At 42.2% G+C, this 22,083-nt stretch overlaps 1 protein-coding gene across 20 annotated transcripts in view; it reads right to left on the bottom strand.

Moving 5' to 3' along the window:
• Positions 1 to 1,594: 1,594 nt before the first annotated feature.
• The window catches only part of CADPS (calcium dependent secretion activator), a 469,696-nt gene continuing 449,207 nt past the window's right edge, over positions 1,595 to 22,083 (bottom strand). For all 20 annotated transcript variants that reach the window (XM_082727404.1, XM_082727406.1, XM_082727407.1 and 17 more), the window contains 2 exons: positions 6,168 to 6,272; positions 1,595 to 2,835 (listed from right to left, as the gene is read on the bottom strand). In XM_082727404.1, coding sequence (XP_082583530.1) covers positions 2,656 to 2,835; positions 6,168 to 6,272 — 285 coding nt within the window. In that variant the 3' untranslated portion in view covers positions 1,595 to 2,655. The remainder of the gene's footprint in view (positions 2,836 to 6,167; positions 6,273 to 22,083) is intronic.

Raw genomic sequence — 22,083 nt, 5'->3', positions numbered from 1 at the left:
TTAAGTTTGTTGCAAGGATAACTTCAGACTTAAAAACTTGGTGAGATCCTTCTCTCTGATCTTGTCTGCTATCATTGCCTTCTGCCCAGCCCTTCCTCCAGGAATGCCAGCTGGGGGATGCTGTTCACCAGGACCCTCCGTGCTGGGCTGTGCTGATTTCTCCTTTTGAAGGACTCTTCCCACCCCCTGCCTGCCCCCAAACCCCTCCCCCAGGTTTGGGAGGCACAGTATTTTCAGACTTGCTTCTCTTCATGTCTTTTGGATCATGCCCTAGGGTTAGTTCTCTAACTCACTTACTTAGCTCTCCTCAAGGCTCCTGGGCATTTTCTTCCTCCTTCCAACTATACCATACACTGGGCAGACACTCTTTTAGTTGCACATTTTTGAATTGTTCACAATTGTGGATAAAACTATTAGCTTTGCAACTAAAAAATGTAATACAAATATAGTTTAAAAATTCTGGCTCTGGGGGCACCTGGGTGGCTCAGTGGGTTAAAGCCTCTGCCTTCGGCTTGGGTCGTGTTCCCAGGGTCCTGGGATCAAGCCCCACATGGGGCTCTTTGCTCAGCAGGGAGCCTGCTTCCTCTTCTCTCTCTCTCTCTGCCTACTTGTGATCTCTGTCAAATGAATAAATAAAATTCTGGCTCTGCCACACTGACTTATGTATCACCAATTATGTGCTAGTGTCTCTGGATTAAGGTTTCCGCATGGAGTTGTGTACCACAGAGCAAGTAACCTTAACCTTCCTGACCTGTTTGTTTGTTTATAATGAGGATTATAACAGTCCTCTTCCCTTGTGGTGGTTGTGAGATTTGAATGAGGTATTACATACAGAATGCCTGGTACAGAATAGTTGCTCAGTAAATGGGAGTTATCCTTGTCATCCTACTAAGGGCAGGAAGTACTGTTGATTTGTACCTGCAGACCTCAAGGATTAAAGAGAGTAGAATGTACTCTTCAGAGGGGTTGACTGGTAAAAAACAGCTGGTCGACCTGGTCCTACTGATCAATTTGTCATGTCTCTAAAACCTCAGTCAGGCCCAAGGAAAGGTCAGCTTGGTTTAGTGACAGATGCAAGTAAAACAGGTAAGTGTGCAAAACATTTGAGTTGTTTCACATGGGGGTGATTATTTTGCCGACAAGAAATGGGGAGCAAGAAGAGTGCTCCATATCTTAGCGAATCTTGAAAGATGCTTTAACAAATATATAAGAATCATATATAATTGGCACACGCTTTGTTTGAATGCAAACACTGCTGTTAAAGTAGTGCTTAAAAACAGTTTGTTGGCCTTCTTTTCGTACAGGAGAACATTTCTCTCGTTTACACTACTCTCTTGCTTAGCAGACCCTTATTTATCCTATAATGCAAGCGTAATCTGCCCAACATGTCCAAATGCCCACCGTTCTGAATTAATGAAGTCTGAATTAGAGGGACTTCTGGCTGCCTCTTGTGGAGACAAACATTTGAAAACCACCCCTCCATCAGTTTCAAGGACACGACCTCTTCCCTGCTCTTGGTCTTCTCTTACCCACTTTGTGTGTGTTTCAGTTCTGGCTTTCAAAAGAGACAGAGGAAGAAAGACTCAGAAGTGTATTCTTAGGACATTTGAGTAGTTATTTATTGAGAAGCCACAGTTTTCCACACCTTCATAACTGTAGGCTTTATATAAGGCAAAAGCAAGATGGATCCACTACCTTACACAGAAAGAAAGAGCTCTGCAGAGGACCCCGGGGTCATGCAGTTACAGATCAAAATGCAATGTACATGACAGATATAAAAAACAGTGTGGAACAAAATAATTTAAGTTATGGTTACAGTCTACTCAAGGAAATACCCATATCTTATTATAAACACATTTATAGTCTAGGGTTGTAATTTAAATATTCAGGTTTTTACATACATAGTTATTGAAACATAAAAGCAAAACGTCACGTTTATTAGGATCAACTTTGACAGAAGACGGTTGTTCTGAACTGTGCTTGGTGTTAACTCATGATAGGATTGCGCTTGCCGTGGCAAATGAGAGCATCAATCCATTGGTGTGTAGCCGTCCCTTTCTGGCTAACTATACGGATCAATGAGAGGATGAGTTAACAAGGAAACCAGGGGTTCATGTTTTCATTTCAGGCGAACACAAAGAACCAAAAGTTGGTTGCCGGAGACTTGCCTTTTGTTTTCCAAAACACAAAGCACATCTATGTGTCTTGATTAAATTAATCCATTGTACTCACTGAAATAACTCTCATCCACGTAACGTGAAACAAGGAAGTACAATACTTGGTACACTCGCCCTCACATCCATTTACCGTCAATGCATACACAGTACATTAATGAAGCATCATTTAACTTCGCTGAGAACAGGAACACACCTAGCAGTTGGACTACGTATTTTCCATGAACAGTATTTAAAGAATGGTGCTCCATATTGCTTGTAAACATATAGACATGGGATCAGGAAATCAGTGGGGTCAAAGGTCATTTGCTAATCTTGGTACGACATAGCTAAAATGGCAATTGTATTGGTAAACATCTCATGGGCATGGTAGTTGACAGAAAATTCCCTAATGGGGTTAACTAACAGACTAAGGACATGCATTGATTACAGGACTCCGTCCTAAAGGACTCCGTCCTAAAGGACTCCAGGCCCTGGCATTCTAGTCGTCTTCCTCGTCTTCTTCATCGCTGTCCTTCATGCTGATCCCCTGCAGGCCCCCACCCTCGCTCACTGAGGCCGTGGCTTCCTCCACAGTGAGCCGGTTCCGGATGGTTTCGTACGTCTTGCTGTTTAAGGTCGAGTCCAGGACCCCTTGCAATCGGAAATCTCTATAGGTTTTCTAAGGAAGGAAAAGATCAGTGATAAAAGAGGTCTCATCTCCATGAAGAGAGGGCAAGGACACAAAGCACTTATGGGTGTGAGAACACTGACCTTTGGCTAAGTGTCTCACTTTATGCATTGTCAAATGAAAAGCCACCATGCTCAGATTTCACTCGTACTGAACACTGAGATTCACCGAATGACAGAAAATGAGAAATTGTAGCAGGATAAACTGTATTAGCTGAGACAAAGCATAGAACATAAGCTTGTGTTTATTCAATTCCATAAACGGAAATGTTCCATGATTGTTTTGGTTCTCTCTCTCTCTCTCTTTTTCTTTCTTTCTTTCTTTTTTTTTGGTCTGGTTCTTTCTCTTAGGTTAGTATATTATAAGATGATAGACTGTGTAAAGGGCCATAACACATAAATAATGGATCGACGATGGTATTTTGCGATTTCCTTTGCAGTCTGGTCTTTAATAGTTTTGAGGCTCTAACTGCATATCCCTCTGTCTCATTCAGAAGATAGACATATGTATGTTGGTATATGAAACCTAGTATGGGCAGCAACAACTATGGGGAAGATGGAGTGCTAATGCTTCATCAATATGTCACAGACATGTGATTCATTTCTTATCTCCCCGGGAAAGAAATGTATCTATTCCGTTCACAACTTCATGGTCTTGGGGAAGAAATTTGGCTCATTTTCAAGAACAATGGCTTGGTATTACTGTACCACAAATTCTTTGTTCCTTCAGGCGATTTCTCTCGGATTTCCTGAGTTATCCCAGGGACTGTTTTTTTGTTTTTTTCTAGAAATCGCTTAGCGTTAATTGAACATGACCAGAAGCATCTGGCTGTTGTCTACTTCTTAACATTTTTTTGGAAAAAGGTCTCCCTCTAACAACTTTTCTCATCACACTGCATATCATTTCAGCTACTGATTCTGCTGTGTGTTTTTTATATTGATATGGGACACTTGCTAAAGGGGCATGGGAAGGAATGTTAAATACTTCAGTGCATTCCCATTGTGACTTCTGTTTCTTGTCGTCCATCTAATGCAACCACAGTATCAACAATCACAATGTCAACCCCTCTTGAAGGTCCCATGTCATAATGACTGCAGAGTTAACTAGTGAATGCAGTTCAGCTCAGTAAAGTCCAATAATATCAAATTATGGATATGATGATCGCGTGTCCCCTTTACACCTATTGTCTCCGCATGATTAATCACGGCACCTTCTTTCCTTTGTAAAAGCAATCTGATTTTGGCACTAAGTTAACAGGTCCTCTTAATTATGGATCAAACTGCAAGGCTCTCCTAGGTAGCTAGATAGCTACCTGACTTGTCTTCACCTTGATGGGAAAGGGTAGGAGGCTGAGTAAATTCTGGGCATGGTACAGACCAGATATCCAGAAGATTAACTTGATTTTTTTGTACTTTTCAATCAGTTGTTCTGTTTCCACTTAAGATAATATAACTGGTGCCAGAGTGTGATGGGGAAAAGAAAGGTAGAAATCACTTGAGGGTTCTCCTCTTCATTCAAATTCCAGAGCAGTAGTCCCTAACTCAACTCTAACTGCCTGCAGACAGGGACCATATCTAGTCATTTAAAAATTTTCCATCTTGAAATATACGGCGAGGGGCTCAACTAGTATTTATCCAGTGTTGGACAAGTGAGTAAATGCTTGCTGAAGGAAGGGAGGGAGGGAAAGAATGGAGGAATGAAGAGAATGGAAGTGGAGGCAGGAAAGCAAACCAACTGTCTTTGGACGTTTGCCTCGAGGAAGGAGACCTCTGGCTAATGGGCTTAGTGAAGAGTGGCACACTCTGCTTCATACCTGTGTGTTGTGACACTAGTTAGACTGAGCCCATCCTGGCAAAAGTGAAGGGAGCTCTTTTGCCAGTGACATTTCTGTCCCTTCTCTGTAGTTCATGTCTGTGGTTTTTTTTGGCAGAAGGCTAAGAATAAACCTCTCTCAGACTTACATTTTTTCCTTAATGAAATATTGCTAGTTCCAATATTCCCAACATAGATCTAGAAATAGCAGTAATGGGAAGATATAGATTTTAAAATCATAAAATTAACGTCTTCTTTTCATGTCCACCCAGTAAGTGTCAAACAAACAAATCCCGCCTCCCTCAAAAGAAGAGTGTTTATTCCCAGGACATGGAATTGAAGTGCTCAGGCAATGGCTGATGAGCTTGCTTTAGGAACTGTAATTTTAAAAATACGAAAATTAGGCTGGGTCTACGGTCCGAGTGCATACATTTCTTTTTTAAGATCTGCAATACACGGCTGTCTGTAACCTTCCCTGCGCAGATGCTTTGTGAGATCAAATGCAGATGATAATAATTCTCTTTAATTACACTCAACAGAACAGTAATTGGTTTTAAGTCAGCACTGGGGTAGAGGAGCACCTTCAATGAAATGGTGCTAATCCTAAAGAGACTAAGAAATGGGTTGGGGGCGGGGGGCTGGGGGGAGAGAGGGGGTAGGGGGTAGAGACAGGGTGGAGGGGGGGACTTCTGGCAAACCGTTAAGACATAGAAATTCAGCTACGTTTTGTTGTTAAAATGTTTTTAAAGACACTTTCTGCTTTGAAGGAGATTTTTGCATCACGAATGTTTTAAAACCCTCTATGGTAAAGCATCAAATGGAAACTGAAATGATCAAAAACGTATTTACCCCCTTCTGTGATCTTATTATTTCATGTAAACCACTGAGATTTCACGCTGAAATAATTATCATTAGTCCAAGGCACACACACAAGAACAGGGAAAAAAGCTACTTTCAGGGTATGTTATCTCACCTTTGTGATCCTTTCCATTTGATTGTATACACGCATTGTAAGAGAAACTACTTCAATTAACTATGAGAACAATATTGATTTGCATCCTGATAATGATCACAGGACATATTTAGAAATAGCTGGAGGTAAATATTTCTATTACATTAATTGTGGCAAAATTTTATTTAATTAAACCATAAATGAAATTGGTAATTATGTGATTAGCATTATGGTACCCAAACCAGTTTTTGAAAGTCTAATGCACAGGGCATGAAGGCCCCTGCAGTATTTTTGCATGACAGATACGTAAAGTATTTTTCTGGCCTGGATAAAATATCAAATTCCTTTTTGTTAATTTTTCCTTTGATGTCTGAGTAATGAATTAACCACGCATCCCGAAGTGATTTCATAGGTTTTTCTTGCACGGGATGCTGCTTTAGAAATCATCTTGTTTTATATGTAAGCCAATATCTTTTGTGTTAAGCAACTTCTGCAGCTGGACAATGAAAGGTATTTCAGTGAGTTGTTTGCAAAGAAGAATAATTATTTTTTCTTTTACCTTTACCATCCTAATTAGTGTTTTCAACTGATAAATGTGAAGCTGTAAGTCCATCCGGTCCGTCAACCAGGTGCAGATCACGTTCATGGAGCTGTTGTACCATTGCTGAAAAAAGAGACAAAAGTTCTCCAGCCAACACATCACGAAGCGTTTGCAGAGGAGAGAGGAAGCAGACCATGTTTGAGCACCTGTTCTGTTCCGAGGAGAGACTAAATGGTTAAAGGGAATTTGAGAGCAGAGATAAATTGTGAACATTAGTTGACACAAAAATGCCATGGTACCCGATTAGCCTAAAAAGAGATGGGTTTGGACTTTGAATCTAAGAACTCTTCCACAATCAACATCTCTTACACAATCAATACATCTAGACCATTTTGGCTCTTCTGATTCTCCTTTTTGTTGGTTAGTTTTACTCTATTGAGAGTCAAGTCACTGCTTATTTCCTAAATCCGCTGTTTTAGATGCCCAGGGGGATGGGGCTTTCTCCGCGGGACAAACTGATGTTACCTGCTACTTACCTTTTGAAAAATCCAGACCCTGTCTGCAGAGGACAATGCTGGGAATTGGGCTGAGAGCCTTATGAATTGAGGGTGAAGTGTACCTTCCTTTACCCTCCTGGGGGAACTGGGATAGAGACAAGGAATCAGGTTTTTCTTTAAGGGCCAAATCATACTCTGGGCAGCTTCTGTGCCCTTACGTCGGCTGTGCAATCTGTTTTAATCTTAACACCAAAAAATTATGGAAGATGGAAGAAAAAAACCATCTACAAATGAGCTCATTTCAAGCTGTTGAAATCATACTTCCCCTTAAGGGGGTTAAATTTTGCTTCTTGTCTGTGAAAAATGCTTGAAGCTGTGTCACTTTAGACTGCCACCCCTGTGGTGCAGGAAGTCTCTGGTGCGGTATGATTTTGCAGTACTGCTCATATATTCATAAATCTCACTCGGAGACATATGAACAGTGTTAGGAAGTGTCAGTATGAAAAAAAAAATCTAATCTTTTAAACTTCACCAGGTTTCATTACGCATTGCCGCTTATACCAAACAATTTACAAATAAAATGAAAAGGTGTGGATGGACCTATATATTTATTTATGGGGCATCTATATGAACCGTGCACAGAAGAGATGCAAGAAAAAAAGAGTGGTTAGAGAATCGAGATGATGCCTCCTCTCGTGCTAACCAGCACGGACGCACACGTGCACGCGCGCACACGCACACGCACACACATTGCACACCAGTGGGGATTTGAAAAGCATAAATAAAAACATGTTTCTGATGGTAACTCCACCCTTTCTCACCTAAAGATCATCCAAAATCAGTTTATGCCTAACACTCACAGTTTTTCTGAAGCCTTGTTTCTGACTTAATTTCTTTAAAAAAAATTAATTTGGGTTTTTACTTGCAAGGTAGAACTGCCAAGTTTCACCTTGTAAGAAACGACACAGTCTCAGCCATGGCGTTCAGAAGCCCTCTTTGCAATCTTTCATTTCTAGGCTCCTTCCTCATCAGAGCCAATTGTGGCTCTCCTTGGAGCCCAGCCGCAAACAGAGACCACACTACCCCAATCAAGGCGGCATTGCAGCCTCACAGCCAACTTCTGCTCTTTTAAAGATCATGGAGGCGAAACTGTCAGTTTTAGGAACCTTCTGTCCCTCCCCAGGGAGCAGGCAGGGTGTGGGGTGGGGAATTTTTTCCCCTGAAATTCACAGTTCACTCCATGTAGGAGGGGGTTTGCCCGGGTCAAGCTGCTTCAGGCATGGACAGGTTTTCCCCTCTAGGAGTGAGAACATTTTACTGAAACTTTTTTGGGGTGGGGTGAGGTGGGGGAGTGATTATTGGGGAGTGTTTTTGGCACCTCCTGCCTTGGGATTCTGGAGCCTTTGCTGTCACTACATCTGGGTTTATTAAGATGGTGTCTGGGGACAGGAATACCACGGGTCACCAGCGTTCCTGCAGCGCTCCCTTACTCTTAGCAACTGGGGGCTCTCTTATGTTCACCCCAGCACTCAAATCCTGTTTGCTGGGCTTTTTCTAACATGCAGTAACATATTTCGAGACTCACAAGCATCAGTACCCCCTCGACCCTACCTCCTGGAGTTGGAGGATGACATGTCAAAGAACATGGGGGCCTCCTGGCCAAACCTACACACCCAGGGCCACACGACAGGTGCATCTTGGGGACACAAAAGAGGAATGTGGCACTCTGGCTTCTAGGCAGAGGTGGCATTTTGCTTTGGCTGTGACAACAGGCAAACCGGCGCTGGCTGATATCACTGCCAGCAAGCCTCGTGCAACATGCCTTTTTCTCTTTGCTGAGAGACGTGCCACCTTTCAGGGGAAAAAAAAAATAACGACCCCCCCCCCTTACTTTGTATAAGTAATTCCTATTCTTGCAAATGGCTTCTAGAGAGTAAAAAATAAAAACAAAAATAAAAAGGTAGGATACTCTGAATCTCTCTCTGCTGCGGAAAGGGTAGGGAGGTAGCAAATACATACAGCAATGGATTAGTGTATCACGCTTGTCGATTCCCACCCCAGGAGAATAAGAGAGCCCTGGAACATCCATGCCTTTCCTCCTGGATCTCACATCTAGCAAAAGAAGTGTAAAAAATGTATGATGCCCCATTGGCTACGCATTTCAAGAGGCAAAAGGGAGTAAGTCACTCCTTTCCAAACCTTATGCTCAGTAGATGAAATTGGAGGCACACAGCGCTAACTTGGATGCGGCACAGCGCTAACTTGGTTTTCCAGAAAGGCGCTTAAAGGCATTTGGGTGTCGGAGGAAGCAAGAGTCACTGCCTTCTAGAACTTTAAAATGTTAGAGGTGAAAAAGATCTTCCCTGTTAGTAGAGGAGGAAACAAAGGCCCAGAGAGGTGATGTGACTTGCCCAAGGTCACGCAGCTAGTGAGTCTAGGGGTGGGTTTTTTTTTTAGAATTAGGCACTGGATCGAGAGAGCTGATCATGGAATTACTCCTCCCAAGGAGGGGCGAAAGAATATGCTGGTCGGGAGAGCTGAGCGTGTGCACCTCTTTCCAACTGCATGCTCAGGATCTCGCATCGACAGCTAGAAATAGGCCTTAGTGGGAGTTTTTACACCATGGAAATTGGCAAACACCAAAAACCACGGCATTCTCCCTCCCAGAAAGCCAGTTGTTAAACATTTACCAGCACATTACTGGGTATCTGGGTTGTTCCTGCTTGTTCTCATTTGGGGCTTATTATTCAGGTTTGCTTTATTTGAGGCGGATGCTAACAAGGCAGATTTGTTAGGATTCTTCAAAACAGGAAATGAAACATTTTAAGGTCTCCCCATTTTGTTTTGTCTTGGGTGCAGATATGCCTTTTCCAGAAATATCCTAATACTTGGACACTAAAACTTTGATAAAATGCTCTCTAAACCCTAGGAAAAAAAAATTGTGGGCTCTCAACCTGGACTAAGTGTTTAAGTATAATCATGACTCCTTTGCTGGCCTCCCTTTTGTTCAGGAATATTAATTGGAAACTTCCTAAATAAGGTTCCTTTAATCTTAAAAAAGCACTGGAGAAATAAAATCCCCAATACCTGGGGCTCCTTTAAAATATTCTCTGGGGAGAGTTTGGTGAGGGTTCTGGAGCTGGAACCCAAAAGGATGCCCATCCAGAGGAAGTCCCTTGGAAAGCTGGGGACTTCTCTAGTAGTTGCAACCAGATCTGAAAGCTCTATTGAGGAGAAGCTGGAAGGCTGCTCTGAGACTCTGTCATTTAATCTTTCTTTCTTCCTCTCTACGGTGTAGTCCTTAAGAGCAGAGGCCTCACCTGTCTTTCCCCTAGCTTTGTTATCTTCAGCAAATTATTTACATTCTCAAAGATGCAGTTTTCTGATCAGAAAATGGGGATTAATCAGGCTTTTTCAGAGGCTTTCTGATGACCCAAGGAAGTTATGCTAGCAAGGCTCTCAGCCTCATACTGGGGCTGAGAAATGTGAGTTGCTGCCACCACCACCACCATTAACCACCGTCACCACTCACATCTTCATCACCATCACCATCACCTCTCTATTCTTTTTCTTGCTCTCTCTCTCTCACACACCAAGAAATGCCATAAAGGTGGGGGAGGAAGATGAGTAAGTGACCAGAGAAAGGCATGTGGCTGTGGAGAAAATGGCTCCTGTCAGAATACCTCTGGAATTGCATGCATGAGTCTTACAGGGCATGGACTAACTCTTAGCAATTCCATTGTAAAGTGTTTTGTGGTAGATCACCACCCAAACCTAGACAACCAGCTTGGGTGCATAAAGCACATTTTAAACTACATTAGACCTAGATTTAATACTGGATAAAAAGAATTCAGACAAATAATGAGTGATTTTTTCAAACTTCCTGTGCACAAGTTACAGCTTAACTTGGGTTGGCTACTTACTAGCTGGATAACCTTCAAACAAGATACTTAACTCTCTGACTCTCAGTCTCCTCTTGGGGGTTAATACCAGTACCTGCTTCATAGGATTACTGCGAGTATTAAAAAAGATAATTATGTATAGTGCCCAGCAGAGTTACTTTCACATACTAAGCACTCAATAAAATTTAGCAATGGGGCGCCTCGGTGGGGGAGTTGGTTAAGCGTCCAATTCTTAGTTTAGGCTTAGGTCATAGTCTATCTTGAGATAGAGCTCCGAGTGGCTCTCAGTGAGTCTGCTCATCCTTCTCCCTCCCCCTCTGCCCCTCCCCCCCACTCACGTTTGGTGCATGTACCCTCTCTCAAATAAAAATCTTAAAAAAAAAAAATTAAATTAGTGACTATTATAATTATCCCCAGAAACATAAAGAGAGCCTTTTCAATATACAATGCAAAGGAATTTTCATGATTCATTTCTAGTAGGAGCTTTGACAGTTAATATGCAGATCTACTCAGGTAACACCTTGCACCTTGTAAACACACTGACTTCATGCAGAGAAACCCTTATACATAACTCTCTCTTCCATAATATTGGGGTTCACCATACCAGGATTAGGGTGAGGCTAGTGAGGCAGGAACTTGCAAATACAGGATTAGATATTGTCTTTTTTTTTTTTTTTAAAGGTTTTACTTATTTATTTGACAGAGTGAGATCACAAGTAGGCGGGGGAGGGGGGGGCGGGGCACATAGAGGAAGCAGGCTCCCCGCTGAGCAAAGACCCAGATGCAGGACTTGATTCCAGGATCCGGGATCATGACCTGAACTGAAGGCAGAGGCTTAACACACTGAGCCATCCAGGCACCCCAGGATCAGATATTGTCTTTAATTAATATTCTGATATTTTGTTCATCCTGGATTATTTGCTTCCATTTTGATTTTTTAAGGTGGTATTAAAAGATTATTGATCTTAATCACCATATTTTTTTGGTTTCCCCTTAATTTTTATAACTGATAAGGGACTCCTTCACCTCTTCCTAATCCCAGCCCCAGGGCTCCCTGTTCCCCTGGAAACTTGATCACTGGGAAGTGCTGCAGGATTGAGAGATAGGATGATGAATACTTCACACTTCACTAGACAATAGAGGGTTCACAGCAACTGGACTTCCACTTGGATTTGGAGACACCCTAATCAGCCAGTAAGACGGTGACTACAGGATGGCTGCTGCCCTCATGTCTTCTGCCACCAGAGCCACCTAGATGCATCTGAATTCCTCCATAGAGGAGGATCTGAGTTCTATTGTTAGTTCCTCTCTAAATATGTATTTCCTTTGAAACCCGCATTCCCTATCTTGATGTTAATTTGATGTCCTAAAGAGACCTGACTGTTAATGACTCATTTGTCTTCAGAGCAAACCGTCTATCACACATGAGCGGCAATGACAGCAAGGAGTAGAGGGCGAGCGCCTCCATCCTCACCGATCATGAGAGTAACATATGCCCTAGATGTAAGCAACCCCCTATTGGGTATGACCACGTATCTGGCACTAGAGTCTGCTGTTTTAAACGCAGAACTGTTGTGTACTGGATAGGCCATACACACAGCTAATGAAAGTACAGGTATCCCCCACTTTTCTAAAGTTTACCTTGTGCCACTTCGCTTTTACGAAGGACCTACATTAGTCCCCGTTTTCGCTAACTGAAAGAAATTGGAAGAGGATTTTTGCTTTAATGAAAAAAGGCAGAAAGCAAGAACAGCAGTCAGCGTTTCTGTTGCAGTACCGAGAGTGGCCCCAACAAACTCCTTCCCTGGGAACTATACTCAGCATCTCAGCCTCAGGCCACCAGAGCTTTAACGGGTGTCTACGAGCATCTGCGCTTTATCTCCATTTATTCTGTGCATCCATTAGCCAGATGTGTCCTAAGGTATCAGAAAACCCTAAGAGAGGTTATTTTGGGAGCTTGGGGAAGTTCAAAAATTTTTCCATATAAATTAATGGTAATTGCTGCTTCACTTTATACCATTCTGGCTTAAGAAGGTTTTCAGAGGAATGCTCTATTTTGGAATAGCAGGAGGAATCTGTAGTTAGCTATTTGTTGAACACCTAGCCCTTTCAATATTCAAGTGCTCTGCACACTATTCTGCAAACATTTTATAATTCAGTCATTGAGTTGGACTTCTAGGAGGTTGACACTATTAACAGCTTCATTTAGTAGATGAGGAAAAAGGGCATAGGTAAATTAAGTTAGTAGCCTGGGGTCACACAACTAGTAAGTGGTCCTATAGGCTTCAAGTTGGTTATTTAGCACTAACATGTGTATAAGTTGTCCCATTCAATGCAAATGTTAAAAAGTAATGGCCTATTTACAGAGAGACAATTCCAGTTCTGTGTGGTTCCTCAGCAAAGTCATTCAGCTCTGGAATTCTCAAAGGAGAAGTGTGTGAGTAGGATAATGCTGTGGAACCTGTTTCCCTCAGAACCCAAGCTTGGCTTGGAGTTGAAGATTCTACTTTTTATGACTTAGAAACTGGCTAAGCAGAGTGTCTCAACAGCCTTAAAGAACTAATGGCTGGGAGACAATCATTGCTGAGTCTTAATGGAAATGATTAGAAAAAACTGGATGGGAATGAGGGCATGTAGTTTCTAAGCTAGAATCAGTGTAGTTTTTCTTCTTCTCTGTAGCCCTTCCTGATCTCTTCTTATTTGCTTTTAGGTTGGTAACTTAGCAAATGCTACTGGTAGAAAGTTCTCACTGGGGGCAGGTTGAGTTTTTGAAGAGAAACACAACTAGAAAAGTTGCCTTTATCACAATGGACTAAATTTTCCTGAGAATTTTAGAAATACAAAAGCTATAACACTGATTAAAATTCCAGTTCTGGGGCGCCTGGGTGGCTCAGTTGTTTATGCGACTGCCTTTGGCTCAGGTCATGATCCTGCATGATCCTGGAGTCCTGGGATCAAGTCCCACTTCAGGCTCCCAGCTCTGTGGGAAGTCTGCTTCTCCCTCTGACCTTCTCTCTATCTCAAACAAATACATAAAATCTTAAAATTTCAGTTCTGAAAAACTACACATCATAAGCTTTAAAATTTTCAGTATAATAGGGACAGTAACATAGTAAGACCTTGGGGAAATTTGGTTTCATGTGAAATTAAAGAACAGAAAGCACCATAAAAGAAATAATTTTAGGCAGAGAAACAAATCCAATGAAAATAGCCTAGTGCAAAACCCAGGTCTTTCTCTGTTGCTGTCTCTTTAAAAAGACTCTTTTTTTTTCTCTTTAAAAAAAAAAGTTCTATTGAAGTAGAACACACATACTGTAGTGTCTTGCTTTAAGCAAAATACATTCTCATATATATACACACATATCGAACAAGACATGTTGCCCCATGCCTATAATTAAGGGTAATATTTTGCTCAATATTGTAAAAATGAGCTCTTTTTTGAAAGTACGGCATTTGGCCTAAGGGCCAATAACCACCACAAACCAACTTCACACACTTTCTTGGATGAAAAATTTGTGACTTCGTCCACTATATCATAGGCATAAATGATAGCTGAAATCCACAAGGATCTGAGTTCTATTGTTAGATCATTTCTAAATATGTATTTCCTTTGAAACCGGCATGGTGAAGCCTATATGCCAGGCAGACACACCACTAAATGCCTGGGCAGCTTGTGGCTAAATTCTCACAACCTGAGTCTCTGTTAGCAGGTAAGGAATCCGAGACTCAGAGAAGTGGCCTGGCCACTAGCAAGAGATGGAGCTAAAGAGGCTGAGAGGCAGGGCAGCCTGTGGCCAAGAGAAAGGATGTGACCCGGGCCTCTCCTGTGTTTGAATCTTGGTAAGTCTCCTTACCTCTCACCTCTCTAAGCCTCAGTTTCCTCATCTGCTAAATGGGGATTATAATGAAAACTACTTATGGTTGGGGGGGGCAGGTTAAATGAGTTAATGTGTGAGGAGTTAATATGTGGGGAGTGCTTACCACAGAGCCAGGCACATGTTAGCTGTTAAAACCCTAGCCACGCTATCCTGCCCCACCTTACAAACAGGGAATCCTACCTCTCTAAGTGCAGCTTTTAGGGTTTGCACGAAGCTTTCTGAGAAAGCCTCCATTCTTTCAAACAGGCAATGTATAACCTCTTGGTAACCAATTTGTACTTCTGAACTGAAGAAACCCAGTGAGTGCTGGAGGATGGTAATCTTTTCTTTGGAAAGTACCCTTTCTCCAACTCAACACAGCCATGCATCAGAGAAATTGGCTCAGTACCTTGCCTAGAGCGTCTAATGAAAGCAAGGGCATTCTGTTTGTTGGCAAGGAGTCAAAGAGGAAGAGAATACTTTGACCACACCCCTATGACTAAGTTATTCACTTTGCTTTTGTGACAAAAGTGGGTTATTATTAGTTGAGGGGAATTAACCCACAACCTATTTAAATTGCTGTTATTGAAATACCTTAATGAAATCTTTTACATTTGCACCTTTCAATGCGTATTTCTTCCTTACAATATGGGTAATTTAAGAACATTTGAAAAGCATCATCCAGAGTTTCTTGACACTTCTACCAAGGTTCCCATAGCTTCATGAACCCAAGCCACAATTCCACAGCCCAATGAGTCTCTCAGGTCTAAGGATTGCCAGGGATCTGGTTGTATTCAGTGTTCTATTCCAGATTCAGATAGGGTCTGACAAAGAAACCTTGGCGTGTTCAAGCCAACTATGCCAAATAGGCAAAGCAGTAAACAACCACATGCAAATTTCAGGATTTGTCAAAGTTCCCCAAGGGCTGAAGCAACACTTTCTGAAAGGGCAGATCATCTGAGTGCTTTTAAACGTGGGCACACAGTTGAAAAATGCAATCTTCTGTTTTCCTCCAGTGTTACTGTAATTCAGGACTTGGTTCCCCCAAACAATTGAACCTAGAAATGGGTATTTCCCCATCACAGCTTCAGGACGCTCCGCTCAAAGCACAAAGACACCAAAAGGTAAACAAACAGCAAAGGCAGAGGATGAAGGTAATCAGAATGAGCTTCCGAGCTATCTCAAAAGTCCTTTATAGTGGAGGTGTTGTTTTGTTTTGTTTTTTAACTATGTAATTTTTTGGATGCCTAAAACAGCTGTTTCATTGAGGTCTTTGCAAAGATATCTTACTGCTGTGGTTCTGCAAGGTACTAAACTCTGGATCACACCCCGCAAAGTCTGATGCGATCCAGACCAATGGGGAACTCAGAGGCACCAGAGACCATCCTCACCTACAACCTGGAGCTGAGAGCTACTCTTTTGCCTTTAGTGTCTTCGCATAAGAAAGACAGAGCAAATGGAACTATTTTTTTTTTTTTTAACTTAAGTTGTTACTGCTTAAGACTGATGATTTTTCTATAGGAAGATGAACAGAATTTAGCATTTGGGAGAAATACCATTTTAACCTCCTCTGAAAGGGCCTAATTAATACCTTAGTATATTTTTATTAAAATAAGCAGTTATCTATTCAAGACCAAATTTGAACTCTAACCCTGAAATGTGCAGAAGCATCCAACAACAAAAGTCTTTACAAGGCACTTACATTTCAAATGAATGTTTGAAATGATCAAACCGTACTTGGATCCTGAATGCATTGCCCCCTTCTTATCCAAGTCAGGCCTGTCACTATTACTTGCTGAAGGGGAAATACAAGGGAAGTTAGAGTCCTGAAGGATCCCTTCTGAAAGCAAATCAAGCAGGAGAGTTTAATCCAAAGCTAAGCTTACATGGACTATCCAGGGGTCTTCCTCTGCAAGACATTTTTTTTTCCTTTTTTTTTTTTCTTTCATGGTTTGATTAACTTGTTGGCAATCTCTGTAAACTATCCAAGCTACCCAAAGGCAGACTGGAAAGGCGTTGGTCGCTTCTGAAAGAATCGGATTGTATGAAACCCCATGAATCCTGTCCAATCCCACATCTCAGTACGGCAGGTGGCTATCTGCAGGCAGATATGATGGTCTCTGAAAGGTTTTCTTTCCTGATACTTGGAAGATATTTCTGGAAACAGTTTACCCTCCCTGAATGAGAGAAGGAAGCCAAAGACCAACCCATAGATATCTACCGAATGATAGGAAGGCATACGATGGGAAAGCAGAGGCACTAATGTGAATTTTCAATTGTGACCACTATCTCAACTCAAATGCAAACACCCCTATTCTACCAGTTCCACAACTCGAGGAAGCGCTATCAGGAAAGGATCTAACAATTTCACTTTTCAATACAGATGCCAAAAGACCGAAAGCAGGATCTTGAAGAGTTATTTGCATGCCCATGTTCATATCAGCAATATTCATAACAATTCTAAGCCAAGAGATGGAAGCAATACAAGGGTCCACAGACAGAACGGATAAATAGAAGGTGACACACACGCACTGTGGAAAATTATTCAGCCTTCAAAAGAAAGGAAACACTGTCATATACTACAACATGGAGGAATCTTGAGGCCACTATGTGAAGTAAAAGAAGCCAGTGGAAAAAGGACAAATATTGTATGATTCCATTTATATGAGGAATCAAGAATAGTCAAATTTGCGCAAACAGAAAACAGAATGGTGGTTTCCAGGGGCAGGGGAGGGGTAAGTGAGGAGTTAGCATTTAATGGGTACAGAGTTTCAGTTTTGAAAGATGAAAAGAGTTCTGGAGACTGGTTACACCAACAATGTGAATGTATTCAACACGACTTAACTGTACACTTTGAAATAGTTAACATGGCAAATTTTATGTTATGATTATTTTACCACAATTAAAACAAAAACATGGGAAATGAAAACAAAATCACTTCCTATACTGAAAATGAAACTTTCCTTAAGAAAGCTCAGATATGTAACAATATACAAATTCTAATCCAGACACCCAACCATGTTTGACAAAAAGCCAAAAAATTCTTTGTAAGATGAACATGGGTATTTCATTTAATAACAGGACTGAGACAGTTTCTCGAGGCCGAGTTTTGAGACAGCAAAGAACAAAGAACAAATCTGGTAGCATTTGCTCAGTCATTTATTTGGTTTATTTAAAACATGCCACGGGGCCAACATTTCTAAATCTGTGAAATAGAATTAAATGAAGCCCAGAGACAAGAACTAAGAATCCTCATAGAGGCTTGGGTCCAAACAACAAAAAAGAATGCATTTTTCGCACTGTGCGACACGTCACCTCCTAGGTTTTCACAGAGACTCCCCCGGCCCCTGATAGAACCCCCGCCCCTGATTTTCCAAGCGTAGATTTGATCAAGCAGCAATCAGCCCTGAGATCCCAGTTCCCCTGCCCAAAAGGGCAGCAGCTGCCCCATCCAGAATCACTCCCAGCATAACAGACTTATTAAGGTTTGGAATGTGTGTTCAGGAAGCCCTTATTTTAGGAAACAATTAAGTAGAATTAGGCTAATAATGCAAGGCAGGCAAAGCTTTTGCCCTTTGCTGAGAAATAACTCCTGCGTGGAACAGTTGTACTAATAAAAATCATGTATTTCTTAAATGCCTCAAAATGATCTTTGCACCAAGCTCGGCAATTAACCCGGCCCCACTGAGGAGCATTTATTCCCCGGGCTAAGGAGGATTAATCTCCATGTTTGCTCCACCAATGTTGTTCGTTGGTGAAAATATGGTCTGAGGCTTTGGGCTGGGAACAGAAATTTCTGAAAGTGGGAACTGGACAGGAGGGTAGCGAGGTGGACACAAGGGGCTGGATGCCCCCTGCCAGGCCCAGACGGAGGCTAGGGCCAAGCATCTACTCGGGCCTACACCTGTTCTTAACCTGGCGGGAGGAGGGAAGGCCTTTCTTCAGGTGGCCGGAACCTTATCTACTGAGGGGATTTTCTCCACCAGCCCCAACTCTACTCCCTTCCCCATAGTAGCTGTTAGTGGATCTTCTTCTGGGCCAGAAGCAATAGATTTCCCACCTCCAGGCCTAGGCAGGAAGTGACCGCTGGGCAAAAGGGGGACACAGAACCTCCTGTCCGATGCTTTGTCGCCTTGACAACACCCCAGCTGGTGGGCCTCAGAACAGACTTAATTTCTTTTCTTTCTGTGCCCACCCTCCCCACCCCGTACTTCTCTCCCTCTTTCTCTAGACGCAAACGTACGGCATCCAACATAAAGTTGCCGAAATAGCAATCTTGTCTCTGAATATATAAATTGCAAAAATTGATATGAATAAATCTGCAAGTAGCACACTGATTGTGGCACATTTTATCAAAAAACGGCGCTCAGTTGCTTGGTGGCTGGGGAGGGGGGCGGTGTCATTACACATACAGAAAAACATCTGCAAACTCCCGGTTTCTTTACTCAGAACTGAATGGAGGCATGACCTCCTGTTCCTTGCCATGAACCCTGAGTTCACACTCATATTTTACATGTTACAGGAAGCCACAGCTCGCCCCAGGGGTGCTGCAAACAGACACGCAGAAGCCAGATGTAGCCCCCCCCCCCCGCCCACCGCCCCACTCCTTAATGCACCTGAAGGAGCCAGCAACTCGACATTCAAAAGCTGACATGCACGTAGCTTAAGGTCACTTCAGATTTTGTGAAGAGGAGGACAAAACCAGGAATGCTTCTAGGGCTGGGCTGTCAGCGGGGAGGCGGAGGGATTACAAGGAACCTGTGACTCTGCCTCTTTCTGCCTTTGCTGGTAGTTTTTTTGTGTGTGAACAAGTGCCATACAACAGATTGAGCCTCGTATAAAGGCCTGAGACTGTGCAAGGGCCCCCCGCTGGGCCTCAGCTGTGCTTGCAATTAGCAATAGGCACAGAGTGATTATTGTTGCGGTAGCGGATGGCAATGCGAAGTGACAAGTTTTATGGGGGAAGTTGAGAGCGGGGATGCTCTGCAAGTTTCTCTTTCTTTCTTTTTTCTTTCTTTTTTTCTTGGTCTGCAAAACCCCTTCCTTGGGAGGTTGCAACCTCCCGTTGCAGTGAAAGCTGCACCCCCCCACCCCGCCCCCTCATTCAAAAGAGTCTTAACGAAAATTGTTGAAAGAATATTTTTCTCGCTGCTTCAGAACGCGGGCTTTCTAGGTCAGAGCTTCCTTGCTGCCCTATTTAATGTCAGAAATACCCATTTGCCTCAAATTAGCAGAGATCTTCGAGTTGAGGGCAGGAGATTAAGCATACAAAATTACTCAGCAGGTGATGGTGGGGTGGATTTGGGGGTTGAGAAGTCTTTAAAACTGACTACAAGACATTATATACTTCTGACAAAAGAACATAGTAATCCTACCTGCTTGCTTTAACCACTGTTGTTTGCCTATTATTATGTGCTTTAATGCTCATGAGAGCAAAAGTGTTCCTGATAGTGCTCAATTACCATAGTAACTCACACCAGTGACCTCTTATCGCAGGGCTCCCAGCCCAGCTCAACCAATCTGGAGAGTCTGTATCTTTTTATTTATTTCAACAGTGACATGTACTTGGACTGGAAAGCTCCAGATAGAGGCCACTTCTTTCTTTGTCCAGGACAAGAACTTGTTTTGAGATTTGGAGTAAGGGCCTGTCACCTTTGGAATCCAAGGAAATTCTGAAGTATATGGGTTTGAGGCTGTGGGATAGGCTCAAAAACATCATGAAGACACAGAACAATGCCCAATAACAAGAAAAGAACACGTGTGCACCAAAGGCCAGCAGCCTCCCAGCTGCAGCCAAAGTCGTGTGCCCCACTTGGGCCTCTAGCTATCAGCTCCAGAATTTGGGAGGAGGAGGACGAGAGACTCTTACTGGGGAATGTTTGCTGTTTGCTGTTTTATGCCAGTGGAGCTAACTCTAGACAAAAAAAGACTTGAGGGAGTCAACTGCAAAACATCAAAAGGAAATAAAAGAAATATTGGCATAAATGTTTCTGGGTGTGCAATTTTCACGGGCCTGTGAATGTGTCTGTGAAGACATATAAGCATGATCTAGCCTCTAAATGCTGTTGGCAATTCAGAGTCACAGGGTTGCATAACAAACTAAATGCTCAGGTAAGTCCTGCAGTAAAAAAACACATTTAACTCTTCCTCATATTTTTCAAACATATTTAACTAAAGAACCACTTTCCATGACCCACCTACTAATATCTTTCAGGTCACTTAGATTCTACTGAACCTATTTTGGAAAAAAGCTCTATAATGACATTAATATTAATACACAGCAATAACAACAATAATAACAGGAAATGTTTGGTGAACACACATGTGTCGGGCAATGTGAATTACTCATTTAATTCCCTCAACAACTTCAAGAAAGTTACTTTTAAAATCCCATTTTACATTTCCATAGCACAGAATATGAATTTATTCTCCATGAAAAAGAGAGAAAAGGAAATGTATTAAGCCATACATAATAAATTGCCTATTAATTTTCATTATATTTCTCTTGCTTCTGGCTCTCCAGAGATCCCATGGGCTCCCCAAGTAAATAATATTTTCTATAGCTCCATGCCCTGTTTAATATAAAGTAAACTGAGGAATGAGGCATACCTCAGAAATTCTTCCACTTTTGAACTTAAGGTACCCAAATGGCAAAATATACCTTTCCCCTCTCTTTTGATTAGCCTCCAAAGCCCTCCTGTCCTGAAAGACAGAATCCAATGTAAGTATCATAATTGGATCTGTGCTTGCCTGTACACAACATGACTTCTCAAACTGCTGGTCCTCTAAGTAATTGAGTAAAAATGTAACTAGTGGTCAAACCCAGAAGCAAAGATGGAACATGGGCCTGACAGCAGCTGTTCCAATACCCCCTGGCTGATCAGCAGGACCCATGACAGCAAATCAGGACAAACTTGAGTTTCCGACTTCCGTTAATAGACAAGTTTTCAGCAAATGTCAGTCAGGCTGATACCTAACTTCCAGCAAGCGAGTGGACTAGGGAACTGCTATATTTGAGAGAAAAAGAACAGCTCTCTGACGTACCTGGATTTTCTCAGTTCAGGGTCTTTCTTTCTCTGAAAGATGTAAATAATGAGCCGAATGTGATTGAGCTCCAGTCAGCTTCTAACCAGGCCTCGTCTGCCACCCGGGCCGCCCAGGGCAGGTGTGCAGTTTGGGCATTAACAAACTGACTATGGTTAACAATACCTTTTTCTGGGGCCTATTTTTCTGTGGATATGTTGAGGATTTATTCCTAGGCCTCCCTGTGCACTGAGAAAATGGACCCCCATGCCTTTAGCCTCTGTCCTCTCAAAGGAACCTACTGTTTTGAGAAAATGTATAGTTATAATCCAAATTCACACTTTCAAAGTCATTGCAATCCCTGAAAGCTCAATTATGTCGAAAACGAAATTCTAGTTTCGGTGGCACATCCTACCACCCATTATCCATGTGAGAATTGTGAATAATTTATTGGAAAACTATTCTCTGATATGTATACAAGGACTTCAGAAGTAGGAGAAGGATTCATCCTATGAACTGAATTCAGATTATTCACGAACAGCATCTGCCCACTCGTTGATTGCTTCTTAGGTACGGGAAGTGCATTTAGAGTTAAATTGCATTAATTTGCAAGCAGATTGACGTAAGCAACTGAATAAGAAATTTGCATACCATA

The sequence above is a fragment of the Mustela nivalis genome, assembly GCF_964662115.1.
Source record: "Mustela nivalis genome assembly, chromosome: 1".
NCBI classification, from domain to species: Eukaryota; Metazoa; Chordata; class Mammalia; order Carnivora; family Mustelidae; genus Mustela; species Mustela nivalis.
Note: the sequence above shows the minus strand (reverse complement) of the source record. Positions and strands in the feature narration are given on the sequence as shown.